This window comes from Lontra canadensis, unplaced genomic scaffold (assembly GCF_010015895.1).
Source record: "Lontra canadensis isolate GAN:19392208 unplaced genomic scaffold, GSC_riverotter_1.0 scaffold238, whole genome shotgun sequence".
NCBI classification, from domain to species: domain Eukaryota; kingdom Metazoa; phylum Chordata; class Mammalia; order Carnivora; family Mustelidae; genus Lontra; species Lontra canadensis.
Genome location: NW_022631232.1, coordinates 263,042 through 278,699, shown reverse-complemented (window position 1 = coordinate 278,699; position 15,658 = coordinate 263,042). Strand labels below are relative to the sequence as shown.

Sequence of the window (15,658 nt, the reverse complement as noted above, 5' to 3'; positions counted from 1 at the left end):
GAGGCAAATAGTATTCCCTTTTCATAGGTGACGAGAGTGACCCTTTAAAGTTATGGTAATAACTACTGGAGTTATATTGCTAAGTAAGAAATTCTAAAAAAAAAATAACTTGAAATGCTCTTTTTTTTAATTCTTTCAACAAGTTTATATTAAATGGCACTAAAAAAACGCTGATTGACACATTACTTTAACTATTTTTATTATATTTAAGGATACGAGTAATATATACAAATTCTTGGAAAGTATGAAAGACAAAAAAATTTAAACCATCTGTAAGTATGACATACAAAGATAAACAGCCCCATTTTAGTAGATATATTTAAGACTATTCATATATATAATACATAATTTAAAAATAAGTAGCAATAAATTTACACATTGCTCTGTAACTTTTTCATTTTAAAATCCATAATGAGGGGCACCTGGGTGGCTCAGTCGGTAAGTGGCTGCCTTTGGCTCAGGTCATGATCTGACTGAGCTCCTCTTTGGGCTCCCTGCTCTGCGGGAGGCCTGCCTCTCTCTCTCCCTCTGCTTGTGTTTCCTCTCTTTCTGTGTCTCTCTCTGTCAAATAAATAAATAAAATCTTAAATAAAATAAAATCAATAATGAATGGTACACCTGAAACAAATGTAATATTGTGTGTCACCTATACTCAAATAAATAAATATTGACCATCTTTCTATTCAAATGAGTGAAACACCTCTGCTGACAAAGACTTGTTGATTTACTCAGAATGCAATATTCAAATAGAAGTTGGCAATACTAAAAGCTCTGAAGTAATTGAATCAGCAAAATTATATCAAGAAAAGTTGAAAGGGGGCGCCTGGGTGGCTCAGTGGGTTAAAGCCTTTGCCTTCCGTTCAGGTTGTGATCCCAGAGTCGTGGGATCAAGCCCAACATTGGGCTCTCTGCTCCGTGGGGAGCCTGCTTCCTCCTCTCTCTCTTCCTGCCTCTCTGCCTACTTGTGATCTCTGTCTGTCAAATAAATAAATAAAATCTTTAGAAAGAAAGAAAGAAAGAGAGAAAGAAAGAAAGAAAAGGTGAAGAAACAGAAAAGAATACTTGAAAAGTAGTAACTCCAGAGTAAACCTTAGTTTTTAAAGCATAAAGAAAAACTCATCATGGTGGTGATGCTGATAGTAATTTCATTAAGGCCATGTGGACTCTACTTTAACTTTGTTTACCTGAGTTTAACTCTCTCATCCCTTCCGTGAACCATTCCATGTCATCTACATCTACCATGTTGATGTTATTGACACGACTATTGGGCACTCCTCTTCTAAAACCCGGGGGAAGTGGAGCCCAACTCCATTATTGCCTTCAGGCTCTTTGTCTTCATTCCCTCTCATGGGGGCGCGGGATGGGGGCTTCCTTTCCATTCTGCAGAAGACCTGTTTCTCCTCCTTTTTCCCTTTTCTTTTCTTTCCTGGAAGACGTTTTCCATGTTGAAATCCCTCCCCGGACCCGCCCGCTTATTTTCTTTAGACTCCATTACTCCTAGGAGACTAAAGGCAAACGAAAGGACTGAATGCTTGGTGGAAAGATTAGGACCCAGGACAGGGGCCCTACTATGTGCCTGTCAAGGTTCCGATATCAGAAGGGATTTGTTTTGTTTTGTTTTGTTTTTAATTCTATTTTTCCCACCTGAGAGGACTCTTGCGCCCTCTAGTGGGCATCCAGTCACAGCCCCTCCTCCACTCCCCCCTCTCCCAGCTCGCTCCTCTTTCCTCCCTCCTCTGAAGCTCACCATCTTTCCCGTAGATACCTTCCCCGGGACATACTGCATTCGCCAAAAGGGAAGACCCGGAGGGGAGCCCTAGAAAGGGTGTGTTCCCATTTCCACCACTGTTCCTTGCACCCACCCGAGCCTATCCTTGTAGTCTCCTTCCCCTTTCACATACGCATTCTTGCTGGGAGGCGTGCAGCCCTGACCCGCAGACCCTCAGAGGAACGGGGTTGGAGGAACCCTGGCAACTGCAGCCAAGAGCTCGCTGCAGACCTTCCACTCGCCCCTCACCTCCCAGCACCTTGTGTCCCAGCTTTGTCACTCTTTATATTCCTTCTTTCTCCAAAGCCACCCTCTGCCTCCAGTATTCCTGGTCTTTTAAATATCCACAATGGTGGAAGAGGGTATACTACTTAAAATAGAACTTTTACCTTCTGTGTCTCTCTGTTGCCTTCTGCTCTGATTCATTTCCACCCCTCTATTACCAAAATGTTTTGCACCAAAAGGGCATGGGACACAGGGAGCGGGGCTTGTGTAAGTTGAAAGCTTTCCAGAGTGTACCCGTGTATCCATATTCATACACTACTTGCCCCGAGGACAACCCACAGTGGACTTTGGGTAAGTAGGGGGTGTCAAGAACGAAGACTGTCCCAACTGGTGATTCTGCCTTCAGCTGCCAGCCATCCTGGTGGCAGAGTTAGCCCAGCCAGCTCAAGTCGGAACACAAATCCAGGGCGTTCCTGGACAATTGTTTTGCCCCCATTCATTGACTTGAAGTTTTTCCTCCTCTGCAACAGGAGTCATTACTCAGGATACAAAGCAAGAAAGGGACTTGGGCCCAGATAGACTCCAGTCATGTGACAGCCACGTCACAGTGGGATATAGACTTCCAGTCCTCCCTTCCACTCAGGCAGGGCAGTGGGAAACCTTCATCCCCTCCTCCTCCTGTCACACTGGATCTGGAATGTCTCTTTTTGCACTTTGGCATTTCAGTAGGCCAGTTAGAGTCTTTGGCTTTCTCTAATCATCAGCAAGAGGCAGCATTTTCTCTTGGAGTCACTGTCCATTTGCAATTCTTGTGGAATTAGCCCTTTCCTCATTTCCCCTGCCCTCTAACCAGTTCCTTCTCTGGTGTCCTCTCACCCTTGTCGTTATTTTTCTCCTGAGGCCCTTGCTTGCACCTAAATGGACATAAAGTTAGGTATCAGGAAAGGAGGCTGGGAGTGGAAAGTGGAACATTAACTTTTCTTCCGTGTACTTTTCTGTTCCATTTTTTTTAATTTAAAATTCTTTGTTTTTTTACATTATAGAAATACAATACTTACATTTTGGGTGAGGGAGAGAATGAGTATCCCAAGATTTCTCTTTTCGCAGGAGTGCCTTGCTATTTGAGTAATTAACTTATAACCAATAGAAAATATTTTGCATCAGCTACAAATGAAAGAGCTAATTGTTCACAATGTTTAAGACAGTATGACTCTTTGGGGAGAAAAGTAATTTAAAATTTAAAAAATAAATTTTTTATTAAATAGGAAATCCTTCATAACTTGGTCATGTTTGTATTTGTCAGTTAGAAAATGTTCTAATAATGCTTCCTAAATATTTTTTTTGAAAATACAGACTAATTAGTTTGACAATTTTAAACCTAAATTTTTCAAAAATTTAGGTTCAGTAAATTAATGTCTATAGAGCTTAAGTGTCTTTTTTTGTCCTGTTTTAGAGAAATGATCTAATGTTTCCACTTCTGAGAGGTTTTTAAAAAATATTTTATTTATTTATTTGAGAGTGAGAGAGAGCACAAGCAGGGGGAGCAGCAGAATCAGGCTTCCTCCTTAGCAGAGAGCCTGATGCAGGGCTCCATCCCAGGATCCTGAGATCATGACCCAAGCTGAAGGCAGACACTTAACAGACTGAGCCACCCAGGCACCCCTTCACTTCCAAGAGTTTTTAATCTTCATAAATAATTGTTTCAGTTTTGTTCTCTTAGAAGGATGAAGCCTGCTAGGCATCTCACCTGTGGCCTCCGTATCTGCAGGGAACTCTAGCCTAGCCTTGCTGGAGGGTTGCTGCCTGCCATTCCATCCCCACCATGGTGGCACCTCATCCAGGCTTAGGCCAGTGTTTAAACAACTTTCAACCACTAACCATATAAAATTCTTTTCTTAAGAGGGGGGGCATGCAGAGGGAGAGGGAGAAAGAAAATCTTTAAGCAGGCTCCATACCCAATACAGAACCCGATGGAGGATTGATCTCACAACCCTGAGATCATGGCCTGAGCCAAAATCAAGAGTCATCAAGAGTCGGAGGCTTAACCGACTGAGCTACCCAGGCGTCCCCCATTCACTGACTGTATCAATTAACCTAGACCAGGTGTTCTCAACCCAGGAAGTCTATGGATGGCTTAAAATTCTAAACAAGTTTGTGCATGTTTGGGGCTAGTGAAGTACATGAAATTTTGTGGGTAAAGTGTTGTACCGTAGGAACCTGAGAAAGCCTAATACATGAGCAGGGTGGCATTATGAGGAAGCTGAAACTATGAGGTAGAGCCAAGACACAGAAAGGGGAAGGGGATGTTAAAGGAAGGGAGAATGAGACAGCATCTGAGCCAAGTTAATGGCAGAGCGCTATAGTGTGCTGGTCCTGGCGCCTAGAGGTCCACTAGAAACTGGCTGTTTGTTCTCAGATTCTCTTAACATCATAGTGCTATTTACTGCCCCATAAATACTCACCATGGATCCTGCTTCAGCTGAGCTAGCCTAAGTATCTATTCCTTACAACCAATGAGACTAAATGAAACAATAGTTTTCTGTAGTAAAATGTTCTTTAAAAAACTCAACAGAATAATAGTAGTTATCACTACCTGAAAACTGGTGAAAAGACATCAAAAAGTTATTGACCAAAGAAGACATCTATGTGGAGAACCAAGTATAAGTTTTTCAGACTCCCTAGTGGTCAAAATATACAAATGAAAACTTCATTCTTATTCACCTGTCAAACTGAGGAATTCTTTTTAAAATCATACTATCTATTTTATGTGAGGTTATTCATATGGACTGTCAGTACACTTGTAAATTGGTTAAATTAACTTGTAGGCCCTTTCACAATATACATTTAAAATTCATAAGATTTTTCAAACTTTTAGACGTAGCAATTTCAATTCTTGAAATTTTTCCTTAGGGAGTAACTATGATTTTGTGCAAAGAATTTAGTGATGGCTTGGCTTATGATAGAAAAAAAATATAGAGGAAACCTAAATATTAAGCAACAGAGAATTGACTTAATTACTGTTAATTTTAACATGATGAAATACAGTAAGAATAGGTTGAGTTATCTTAAAAATGTGTATTTCATTGTTTTGTGTGTGTAACCCAGATAAACAAATGAATTTGGAAAATATATAAGAATTATAGACATAAAATTTTAAAAATCCATATTATCATAAAACTTATATACTGATAAGATTAAATACTTTGTTATGATTTTTCCCCCACTAACATTGCAACTTATGTTAATATGCTATGAAGTAGGGATCTAAATATTTCATAGGTAAATTTGACTAGGTAGGATTTCACTTGATATGCTGACTTTAGAATCCAGCCAGATGCAACTCCATTGCACTAACACATCCAGTCAGGGATGATAATTGAGAAGAAAAGTCTGGAAGAGACCTGTGGATTTGTGTTGACAACACCTAGTAAGCACCTAATTAATATTTACTAATAATGAGGGAATAATATATATGTTTGAGAGTCATCAGATAAATGGAGTGTAGATTTTTGAGGGTTTTCCTTCTATATGTATTTTTGAATATAACTAAGATAATTTTATACATATTGTTTTATAGCCTGCTTTTAAATAATAATATTTTTGTGTTTATTTGTAAAAGTAAAGAATTTTCACTGGAAAAAAAGTCAGGGAACTATAGATAAATGCTATTTGTCAAGCAGAGCCAGAAATAAAATATTTTCTTTTTCTCTTCATGTGTATTTCTAAAAGAATTGAGTTCCAGGCGGAGGGGGCAGCGCCTGGGTGGCTCAGTCAGTTAAGCGTCTGATTCTTGATCTCAGCCCAGGTCTTGATCTCAGGGTTGTGACTTCAAGCCCTGTGCTGGGCTCCACACTGGGCGTGGAGCCTACTTAAAAAAAGAAAAAAGAATTGGTGAACTGGTAACTAAAACTATTTTATAATCTGCTTAAAATATATTATTGCTGGGTGCCTGGGTGCCTCAGTCATTAAGCGGCTGCCTTCATCTCAGGTCATGATCCCAGGGTCCTCGGATCCAGCCCCGAATCAGGCTGTCTGCTCAGCAGGAGGCCTGCTTCTCTTTCTCCCACTCCCCCTGATTATATTCCCTCTCTCATTGTGTGTCTCTCTCTCAAATAAATAAATAAAATCTTTAAAAAAACTTTTTAAAATATATTATTGCTAACAATATTACTCTTTATGGCAAAACATTGTCTTAGGAAGAAAGGTTTCTCACCAGGTAAAATTTAGGGAAGAGATTCCTCCCTTTCCTATGTATGACTAGTGTTACAGCTTGACTATCTCAAACTTAGATTGAAGAAGGCATAGTCAGAAAAATAAGAAGGGGCGCCTGGGTGGTTCAGTGGGTTAAAGCCTCTGCCTTCGGCTCAGCTCATGATCCCAGGGTCCTAGGATCGAGCCCCGCATCGGGCTCTCTGCTCAGCGGGGAGCCTGCTTCTCCCTCTCTCTCTGCCTGCCTCTCTGCCTACTTGTAATCTGTGTCTGTCAAATAAATAAATAAAATCTTTAAAAAAAAAAAGAAAAATAAGAAGAGTCTCATTTTAATGCATACTAGTCACAAACAAGGCAAGAGAACCAAATATGAAGAATTCCACCATTGCAAGGACCTTAAAAAGGTAGTGGAGCTCTTAAATCAGATCCTACTCCACTACAGAAGAAGTATATATGTGAAATATTTGCTATGAAATAAGATTGCACTGTTTACAGACTACTCTTTATTATAGAAGTTACACACCCCCACTGAGAAAATGTAAAAGAATCCACAAAGAAGTATATAAAAAGAGAGCACAAATCACCCATAAGCCCACCAATCATCCAATCATACCCATTTTTAATATTTTGGTGTATATTGTTCCATAATATTTGCTATGTATGCATACATATAAGTAGCTATACACATATTACTTTTTAAAATTAGATCCTCTGCAAGTTATATTTTGTAACCTGCCTTTTTCACACACCAATATATTATAAAAACACTTCCATTTAAATAAACTATGGTTAACAAGGTATTTTATTTCTTCTGCATGTTTACAAAGGTTTCTCTCATTTTTCTGAATATTATTAATTAATACATGACTATTAAAGATAAAATTTAAATATATAAACACAACACTTAGAAGGTAAAAGTTGCCTTTATATTAAATGTTCATTCTCAAATATATCCTGTGAGAATAGTTCAGTGTATATTCATTCACATTTCTACTATGATATAGAAACACAATAAGACCCCACAATAAGATGGCATTAGATATAATATAGTGGGTGATGGGGTATGGGGAAAGGCAGAAATAGAAGGATGACATTTAAGCACCAGTGTAGAGTAAACAACTGTTACAAGGTGGCCTCAGAACTCAGTGGAGTCCCTGAGGGATTTGGATTTTGCACCCAGCTAACCAAAGAGGCTCACATCATTCATTCATCTCTCAATAACACAACCTGAAATTTTATAGGAATTAATTTTGTGGACTATAAGTATGTTATGGTGCAATTTAATTATACGCTCATATTTTATTTTATTTTATTTATTTTTTTAAAGATTTTATTTGTTTATTTGACAGAGATCACAAGTAGGCAAAGAGGCAGGCAGAGAGAGAGAGAGGGAGGCAGGCTCCCCGCTGAGCAGAGAGCCTGATGCGGGGCTCGATCCCAGGACCCCGAGATCATGACCCGAGCCGAAGGCAGAGGCTTAACCCACTGAGCCACCCAGGCGCCCCATATGCTCATATTTTAAATGCTCCCAAATAAATATATGTATGTTGTGACAGAAATGTAGTTCTAGATATCTTAACTTTCAATTTGCCTTTTTTAATTTATATGTATGCATAATATAATGGTTACTTTCCATTTCTAAATGGTACATACCATTGGTGTAGTTTGAATTGTTTTAACAGAATGCATGACTTTTGCCTTCTTTATCCCCTATCAAAATAATCTGGGAGAATCTTTGGCTCATGAGAATGTGCACACACGTGTGTGAGTGTGCACGTGCACATGCTTGGGTACATATCTGCTATTGCCTAGAACAATTCTCTCTCTGTGTTCCTTCATTGCTGCTTTTCATTTGGGGCTTCTCTTTGTATATCCAAGTCCAAGTCAAAGGACTGATGCTAGGAATTCAGATCTATGGACTTTGGTGTGGCAAATCATTGTGACTACCAATAAATATTTTCTTAGGATGGGTACCTAAAAATGGCTTTATAGGCTCAAGAGAATGCGTATTTCAAATACTTAGCAATTGCTTAAGTAAGTCCTGTCCAGAAAGGTTGACCAATTCAGATTCCATGACCTGGAAATAGGTGAGAAAATCCTTGGGGGTAAGTGCAGAACATGTCACAAAGTCCTTACACTGACACTGCTTTCAGATGATAGCCACTGGCAATAGAATTAAACCCCCCTAAGGAGGAGCAAGAAGACTTCTACCCAGCAAGGCAGCATGAGACAGGCCACAAGGCCTAGGTTCAGTCCGACTGCTATTCTTTCCTGCCCACCCTCCGTCTAGGTCCTGCCCACCCTCTGAGGCTCAGGTCAAGTTTTTTTTTGTTTGGTTGGTTGGTTGGTTTTTTTCGTTTTGTTGTTGTTGTTGTTGTTGTTTTTGTTTTTGTTTTTGTTTTTTTCCCTGCTTGAAGCTTTCTCTGACTATTTTGGGCTAACTGGTCATTGACTTCTCTGAGTTCCTGTTGGCCTGGCCATCCACTCTTTCCTTTAGATTTCTTGAAATAGCCTCGTGTGAAGTAGCCTTTTCAGCTATCTCACTGATTCTACCTTTAGTGTGAACCCACAGGGAATGTGACCCACTCTCAGGATAGACTTAGAGAAGAGGCACAAGTGGGACTTGGATTTGGGCTCCAAGTCCTTTGGGCAGAATATTCTAGGGTCTTAGGTATCTAGAGTGTGGTCTAGAAGGAAATAAATGAAGGCTCCATGTAAACACATCTTGCCCCACTGAATCTTCACTACCTGGGGAAGAAGCCATCCAGAAGAGGGTCAGATGCTGACCCTCTAAAAGTGGGCCCTTGGGCTGAGGCCTTTTCTGCTCAGATATAAGGAGACAATGCCTTTGGGCATATTGTTTTAATTCTTTGTTTAGAATAGGAAATGTATATATATATATGTATGCATAATGGAAATGAATTATATAAAATAGAAATGGAAAATATCTTCCTTGTGGTTGGTTGGTTTGAGAATATAAAATGAGATAATGGCAGTAAAGCATCTTTCACTTTTCAGGACATTCTAAGGATTTCTGGAACTATTTTCTTCAAGCTAAAGGAAAGCAGCTGCTATTCAGGATGTTTCAGTTTTCCTATGGACAATATATTGAAATGTTTTACCAATCACAATCTTCTTTCTAAAGTTCTGAGAGCTTGCCTGTGCTCTCCTGTTTGGTAGGTAAGGCCAGTACAGGGAGAGTGACTTAGTAAGGGTCACACAATCTAGGTCTGGCACTGGAACTAACATCTGTCACACCAGTATTCTGTCTGGCAGGTCTGAACCATTTTATCTTGGGTTTTGTGTTACTCAAATACACATGCTTCCCAGAAAATAGAAAAAATGTGACAGAAGGGCAAGTGAAATAAAAACAACATGGGGTGAAGGTTTTTTTCTTTCTACAAAATCTGTTGAGCTCTTTATTCTGCCTCACAAAGGGGCACTCGAACTGATACAAAACAAAAATACATGTATGTCTCCTGTTATCTTTTAAATGTTGCCTCTGAGAACTATGTAATTTGTATTGGCAAATTTGTGACTTACACTAAAGACTGAAGTGAGGCTGAAAGGTAATCTATATCTGTTGAAGGTAATATGAGCCAGGTATCATTTAGAATTCCCAAAAGTCAGTTTTATGAGGTGTACCCTTATTATGTCCTTTCACATGAGGAAACTTGGGATCATAATATGTACCTGACAGTTGATGATTCTGCAGGCAGTACAGCTGCCGGGGAAATACCGCCATCAGGACTTGGAAGTGAAACATTATTTTCTTTTTTTAAAAAGTTTTATATTGGGGTGCCTGGGTAGCTCAGAGGGTTAAGCCTCTGCCTTCATTCAGCTCAGGTCACGGTCCCAGGGACCTGGGATGGAAACCCACATCAGGCTCTGTGCTCAAGGGGAGCCTGTTTCTTCCTCTCCCTCTGCCTGCCATTTCCTCTGTTTGTGCTCTCACTGTCAAATAAATAAATAAAATCTTTAAAAACAAAAGTTTTGTATCATTTTCCCCAAATGAAATCCCAGTATAATTATAATAATAGCTTGCACTTTTATTTTTTATTTTTTAATTTTTTTTAAAGAAATAGCTTGCACTTTTAGAACCCTTACAATAGGCCAGGGAACTATTCTCAGGACTGTACATGTGTTAAGTCATTTAACTAATGTAATTTTGCTTTTGTCTTTTCTGACTATAACAAAAATGTTACTTTTGTTTAAGAAAAGAATGTACAAGTATTGAGAATAAAGTGAAAACTAAATTTAAAAATGTCACTCCTGTCCCAGGCTCCTTTTTTTTTTTTTTAAACACACCCCGCTGCCAAACCGACCCTGTTCCACAACAGCCAGGAACCAGACTGCAGATGAAATGGAGTCTAGGGGAGGGGCGATGGATGTAGGAGTTCTGTCCTTCGAGCTGAAGGCACCGAAGTGACAATTCTTAAAAGAAATAGAAAAGTTTAGTAGCTCCAGAAAAAAAGATGCAGCCCCTCCCTAGTAGTCACAGAAAGACGAATAATATTTTGCCCTCCGGGATAGGCAACAATAACAAAGAATGACAAGCCAGATGTATTGGGGGGGCGGGTATAGGCGGGCCTACTTCTGCCGCGCTTTTGGTGGGAGTGGAGATTGGGGACCGGAGCTCACTGGTGACGTACAATTCACGTGACCAGGAGTCGACGTGTGCAGAAGTCCTGCTAGTCTGGTCCTTGTTCCCGTCTGGGTACCAGGTTTCCTTTAGCAGTGCAGACGGTGGAGCCTGACGCCAGGGAAAAGAGGAGCCAACTTCTCGGAATTTTGCAGGTTGGTGTCAAAATAGGTACTGCTTGGGGATTTCTAGGGTGGGAGTGGCCTAGGGCAGAAACTTGTGAGGGAGCCCAGGTCAAAACCATCCTTCCACCGCCCTCCTCCAAGTCTGCAGGGAATGATGACCCTTGGGAAAGGGACTAGGAGTCCCGGGAGAAGGACAAGGAGACCTGTGATTGTTTAAAAAATAATCATCCTCTGCCACTTCAGACCGCTTTCCCAAGACCTACCCTCCCCCGCCAACCCGCGCCTCAGTCTTAAAGATAGTTTGGAAATAATCTGTTTTTCCTACTCCTTGTCTGATGGGAAATTCGAGCTAACTTGCACTGTGGGGCGAGGAGAGAAGTGGGAGAAACAGAAAGTGGGGAAGTTTTCATAACCAAATACCTTAATGAGGAAAAAGGTACGAGGTGCGGGTGGGCCCACCAAGCTCTCGCCCCTCCCCCACCCTCCCCCCCTTTCTCCAACCCTCGCTCTTCCCCTAGCGTTTCCCGTTTGTCCGCAGGTCTGCAGGTCTGTCGTTCCGAGCACTACACAAGGCTAGAAAAGGGGAGGAAGAAACCGATCGGATCAGTACAGGTAGGTGAGGGGAATGTTTTAAAGACCCCTGAGGTGGAGTGGGGCGAGGGTGGGACAGAGGTTGTGCGCTCCACTGTTCTACCCCACCCCCACCCCATCCCCATCCCCCTACGCCTGTTCTCCCTACCCATTCCGTTCTAGGAGGATTTTGCGTTTTGCCTTATGCGAAGAAATTGTTGGGGAGGGCCTTGAAAAGGGCTGGAGGGAGGGAGGAGAGAGAGGTAAGGAGGTGGAACGTGGAGGTTAGAACCTCAGGCTCAGGGAAGCCCTGATTGCTAATTAAGTCTCTCAAGTGGAAGATATTTAATGATAGCTCTGAATCGAAGAAAGTAAATGCTGAGACTTCTGTCTAGAGCACTGGTTCATTCACCAAGCCTTTGACTTAACGGTCACCTTGCTTTCTAGAAGTAATTGTATTCAAAGAGGAATAAAGCAGGAAAAAAGAAAGGAAGAGGAAAGGAAAGAAGGAAGAAAGAGAAACTCACAAGATGAAACCCTGTCAAAAAATTGAAGGAAAACCAGAAAATGAGAGTGAACCAAAGCTTGAGCAAGAGCCAAAGCCTGAGGAAAAGCCAGAGGAGGAAGAAGAGCCAGAGGAGGAGGAAAAAACAGAAGGAACTTTTAGAGAGAGGCTGATTCAGTCTCTCCAGGAATTTAAAGAAGATATACACAACAGGCATTTAAGTAAGGAAGATATGTTTAGAGAAGTGAATGAAATAGATGAGATAAGGAGAGTAAGAAACAAACTTATAGTCATGCGTTGGAAGGTTAACCGAAGTCATCCTTATCCCTATTTAATGTAGTTTGCCTTGATTTTAATTTTTTCTGATATTAACATTGTCATATTGCTTTCTTTTGATTTTCATTTTCCTGATATACCTTTGTCCATCTTTCTACTTTTAACTTGTTGCTATTAGTGATTTTAGATGTATCTCTTGTTAATCTGCATCTCATTGTTTATCATATTTTGAACCAATATACAAGTCTCTATCTTTAGGAGAGCTTTACTCATTTGTACAAAAAGAGGTTCCTAACAGGATATAAAATGAAAAAAGGTTACTTGGTAATATGTAAATGTCATATTTTTGAAAGGAAGACTACATCTGTATATTACATATATGCACAAAAAAATTGTGAAGGATGAAAGACAAAAAGTGTAGTCAGTGGTAGGATTATGAGTAATTTTTTATCCTGCTTATTTGTATTTTTCCTTATTCCTAGAATGTACACACATTATTGCTAAAATAATAAAAGTTTTATAACAAAAAAGAAGTGATCTACAGGACTCAATCAATTTATTTCTAAAGGTACTGGGGCACTTAATATATGTTGACAGAATTTTAGAAGCAAACGTGAACTCCAGGTTACCACCAGACCACTACTTAGCTAGAAGAATAAGTTTTTTGTATCTTTTCTCATCCATAAAATAGAGATAATAATCTCTAAGGGATCATGTGAGGACCAAATAAGGTAAGGACTGTGTGCTCTATTTTAACAGGTTATTTCCCCCATCTGCCCAGGTAGGATCCCAACTCCCAAGGGCTTTGTATCAGCTATTTGGAATGATGGATAAAGCAGTTCTTATCCGAGTTTAAGAATAAATCCATGCAGGGGCGCCTGGGTGGCTCAGTGGGTTAAGCCTCTGCCTTCAGCTCAGGTCACAATCCCAGGGTCCTGGGATCGAGCCCCGCATCGCATTGGGCTCTTTGCTCAGTGGGGAACCTGTTTCCCCCTCTCTCTCTGTCTGCCTCTCTGCCTACTTGTGATCTCTCTCAATGTCAAATAAATAAATAAAATCTTAAAAAAAAATCCAGGCAGCTGTTAGGTGGGTGCCCCATTGTTTCCTGTGGTGCCTGCTCCACCTCCCTTTCTTCTCCCCTTGTTATTATCATGTATATTGGGTAGTTTGTCCCTGTCATCCAGGCCCCTACCTATCTGCTCATGATGTTCTGGATTTCTCAAATAGTGAAGCCCAGTTGGGTGAAGCCTCAGACTGACCTATGACCTACAGAAGTGGGAAGAATGTCCATTTTTTTCAGTTTAGATAGATAGTTATACAGGGCAACTTGGGCCATGATATCTTACAGATATCTCGACAGGTTGAGGAATTTTAGCCACAAGCCCGAACTTCCCCCATAAGACTGATACGATGGGTCAATTTGGGGATTGGACCAGAAGGCAAGTTTGAGTAACAGACGTTATGCTTTAGTCAGAATTGCTTCACTTTGAGTCTAAAGATGATGGTTTTATCTTCTGGTGGTTTCCTTAGGGTGAGTGATCTCTCCCAGATGACTGGTGGCAGCCCTCTTTGCCAGTTTAACAGATGCCTCTAGACCTGTGTAAATTTTAAAGGGAGGTTTAAGTCAGATTTGGGGATACTGCCCTCCTTGCTTGGAAATGCAAAAGTGCTATTGAAGCCTAAATCTGTATATGTATCTACCTATATATATCAATGGCTCATAGTTTTTCCAGTTGTGTGTTATTTTATTTTTCCTCTGATACTCTTTTTGGGTCAATTCATGACTCCAGACTATTCTTCAAGGCTGCAACAGCCTGATGGATGCTGGTCGGGCTGGATTCTGACTGGAGTGAGATAAACTTGCAGCAGCCCACTGCCAGTTTGACAAGACAGGGTAAATCCATTCAAACCCCCCCCCCCGCCTGTGACAGAGGGACAGTGTTCAAGTAGTATGCGGAAAGGCTCACCCAAGTTACATTTCTCTTGATTTTGGTTTCTCTGCTCTAGCCTGCAGCGGGCACCACACTCTCTGAGGCTGGTGGCCAAATTGTCCTGGACACACTTACCTGGAGGATGACGACTGTCCCTGTAGCAGGTCAGAGCACTAGACTTAGTTTCTCCCTTTTTATCTTCACAAGGGGGCTTGACGAGAATTTTTTATGGGAGAGAAGATAAGACCTCAAAGTGGACTAACTAAAAACATTGGTTGAGATAGTCTGTCCCTGCCGGGACTCCTGTGGATGCAATCAGCTTGAGATTTAATCAGAGGGCCTGATGGTGGGTAGGGATGATTTTAGATAGTACCCAAATATATTGTGATATTCATGTGTTTATTTGAATGTGAATTAATAAATGGTCTGTTGCAGGCAAATGATGATAGTATAGATTTAGCACAGTATAAATTTTCCTTCTCAAAAAAGTATTCAAATTAAGTCACCAAGTCAATTTGAAGACAGACATGAAGTAAAACACAATACTAAGAGCACAGGCAGTACACAGACAGCAAAAATCCTAGTGGGAAACATTGCACTAACATAACTGATTTAGGGGTAATACCTGGAACTTGTCAAGAATTAGGTGATCTGGGGTGCCTGGGTGGCTCAGTGGGTTAAAGCCTCTGCCTTTGGATCAGGTCATGATCTCAGGGTCCTGGGATCAAGCCCCACATCGGGCTTTCTGCTCAGCGGGGAGCCTGCTTCCTCCTCTCTCTCTCTGCCTACCTCTCTGCCTACATGTGATCTCTGTCTGTCAAATAAATAAATAAAATCTTTAAAAAAAAAGAATTAGGTGATCTGGGATTTTACCCTACGTAAATTCAACAAGTTAACCTCCTATTGTTTAATGGATACTGGCAGAAGACACGAGAATCCTGGGTCAGAGACAAAGGACATTGTTACTCATGGCAAGAGCCATAGCCAGAGCTTAATGTTGGCTTGTATTAGTTCTCCATGATCCTCAAGTCCTATGGGGTGACACAGGCCCTTTTATGTATGTCTGCACATGCAGGGCATTGTGTAACAGGAAAGAAACCCTGTGCTTGGAGAATTCATTGCTTTCATTGTAAACAGAAACAAGCCTGCTCTGTATCCAGGGAAGATGTTACCTCATTTATCAAAGTTACTTGTGGCAAACACAACTCTGAGACATGGCCTGCCTGTATAAAGAGTGGTCAGGGTCTTACATTCTTTGTATATGCAATAAAAATGTGCAGGGATGATCAAGATCCAAGGTGGATTGACTTCCAGTAACAGTTTTCTCTGTGCAATAAATCCTAATGTGAATGGTAAGTCTTTCTTAACAGCACAAATTTGGATTTATAATTCCAAGTTAAATAAAGT

At 40.7% G+C, this 15,658-nt stretch overlaps 1 protein-coding gene across 6 annotated transcripts in view; it reads left to right on the top strand.

Annotated features, from left to right (window-relative positions):
- Nucleotides 1-12,853, top strand: part of TCEAL9 (transcription elongation factor A like 9) — a 45,505-nt gene extending 32,652 nt beyond the window's left edge. Inside the window, exons 1-5 of one of the 6 annotated variants that reach the window (XM_032849658.1) lie at nucleotides 8,056-8,141; nucleotides 9,221-9,378; nucleotides 10,870-10,999; nucleotides 11,508-11,581; nucleotides 11,987-12,853. In XM_032849658.1, coding sequence (XP_032705549.1) covers nucleotides 12,070-12,384 — 315 coding nt within the window. In that variant the 5' untranslated portion in view covers nucleotides 8,056-8,141; nucleotides 9,221-9,378; nucleotides 10,870-10,999; nucleotides 11,508-11,581; nucleotides 11,987-12,069 and the 3' untranslated portion in view covers nucleotides 12,385-12,853. Of the gene's footprint in view, nucleotides 1-8,055; nucleotides 8,142-9,204; nucleotides 9,379-10,869; nucleotides 11,016-11,487; nucleotides 11,582-11,986 lie in introns of those variants that run through there. The other 5 variants (XM_032849662.1, XM_032849656.1, XM_032849661.1 and 2 more) reach the window with 5 other exon arrangements.
- Nucleotides 12,854-15,658: the final 2,805 nt, after the last annotated feature.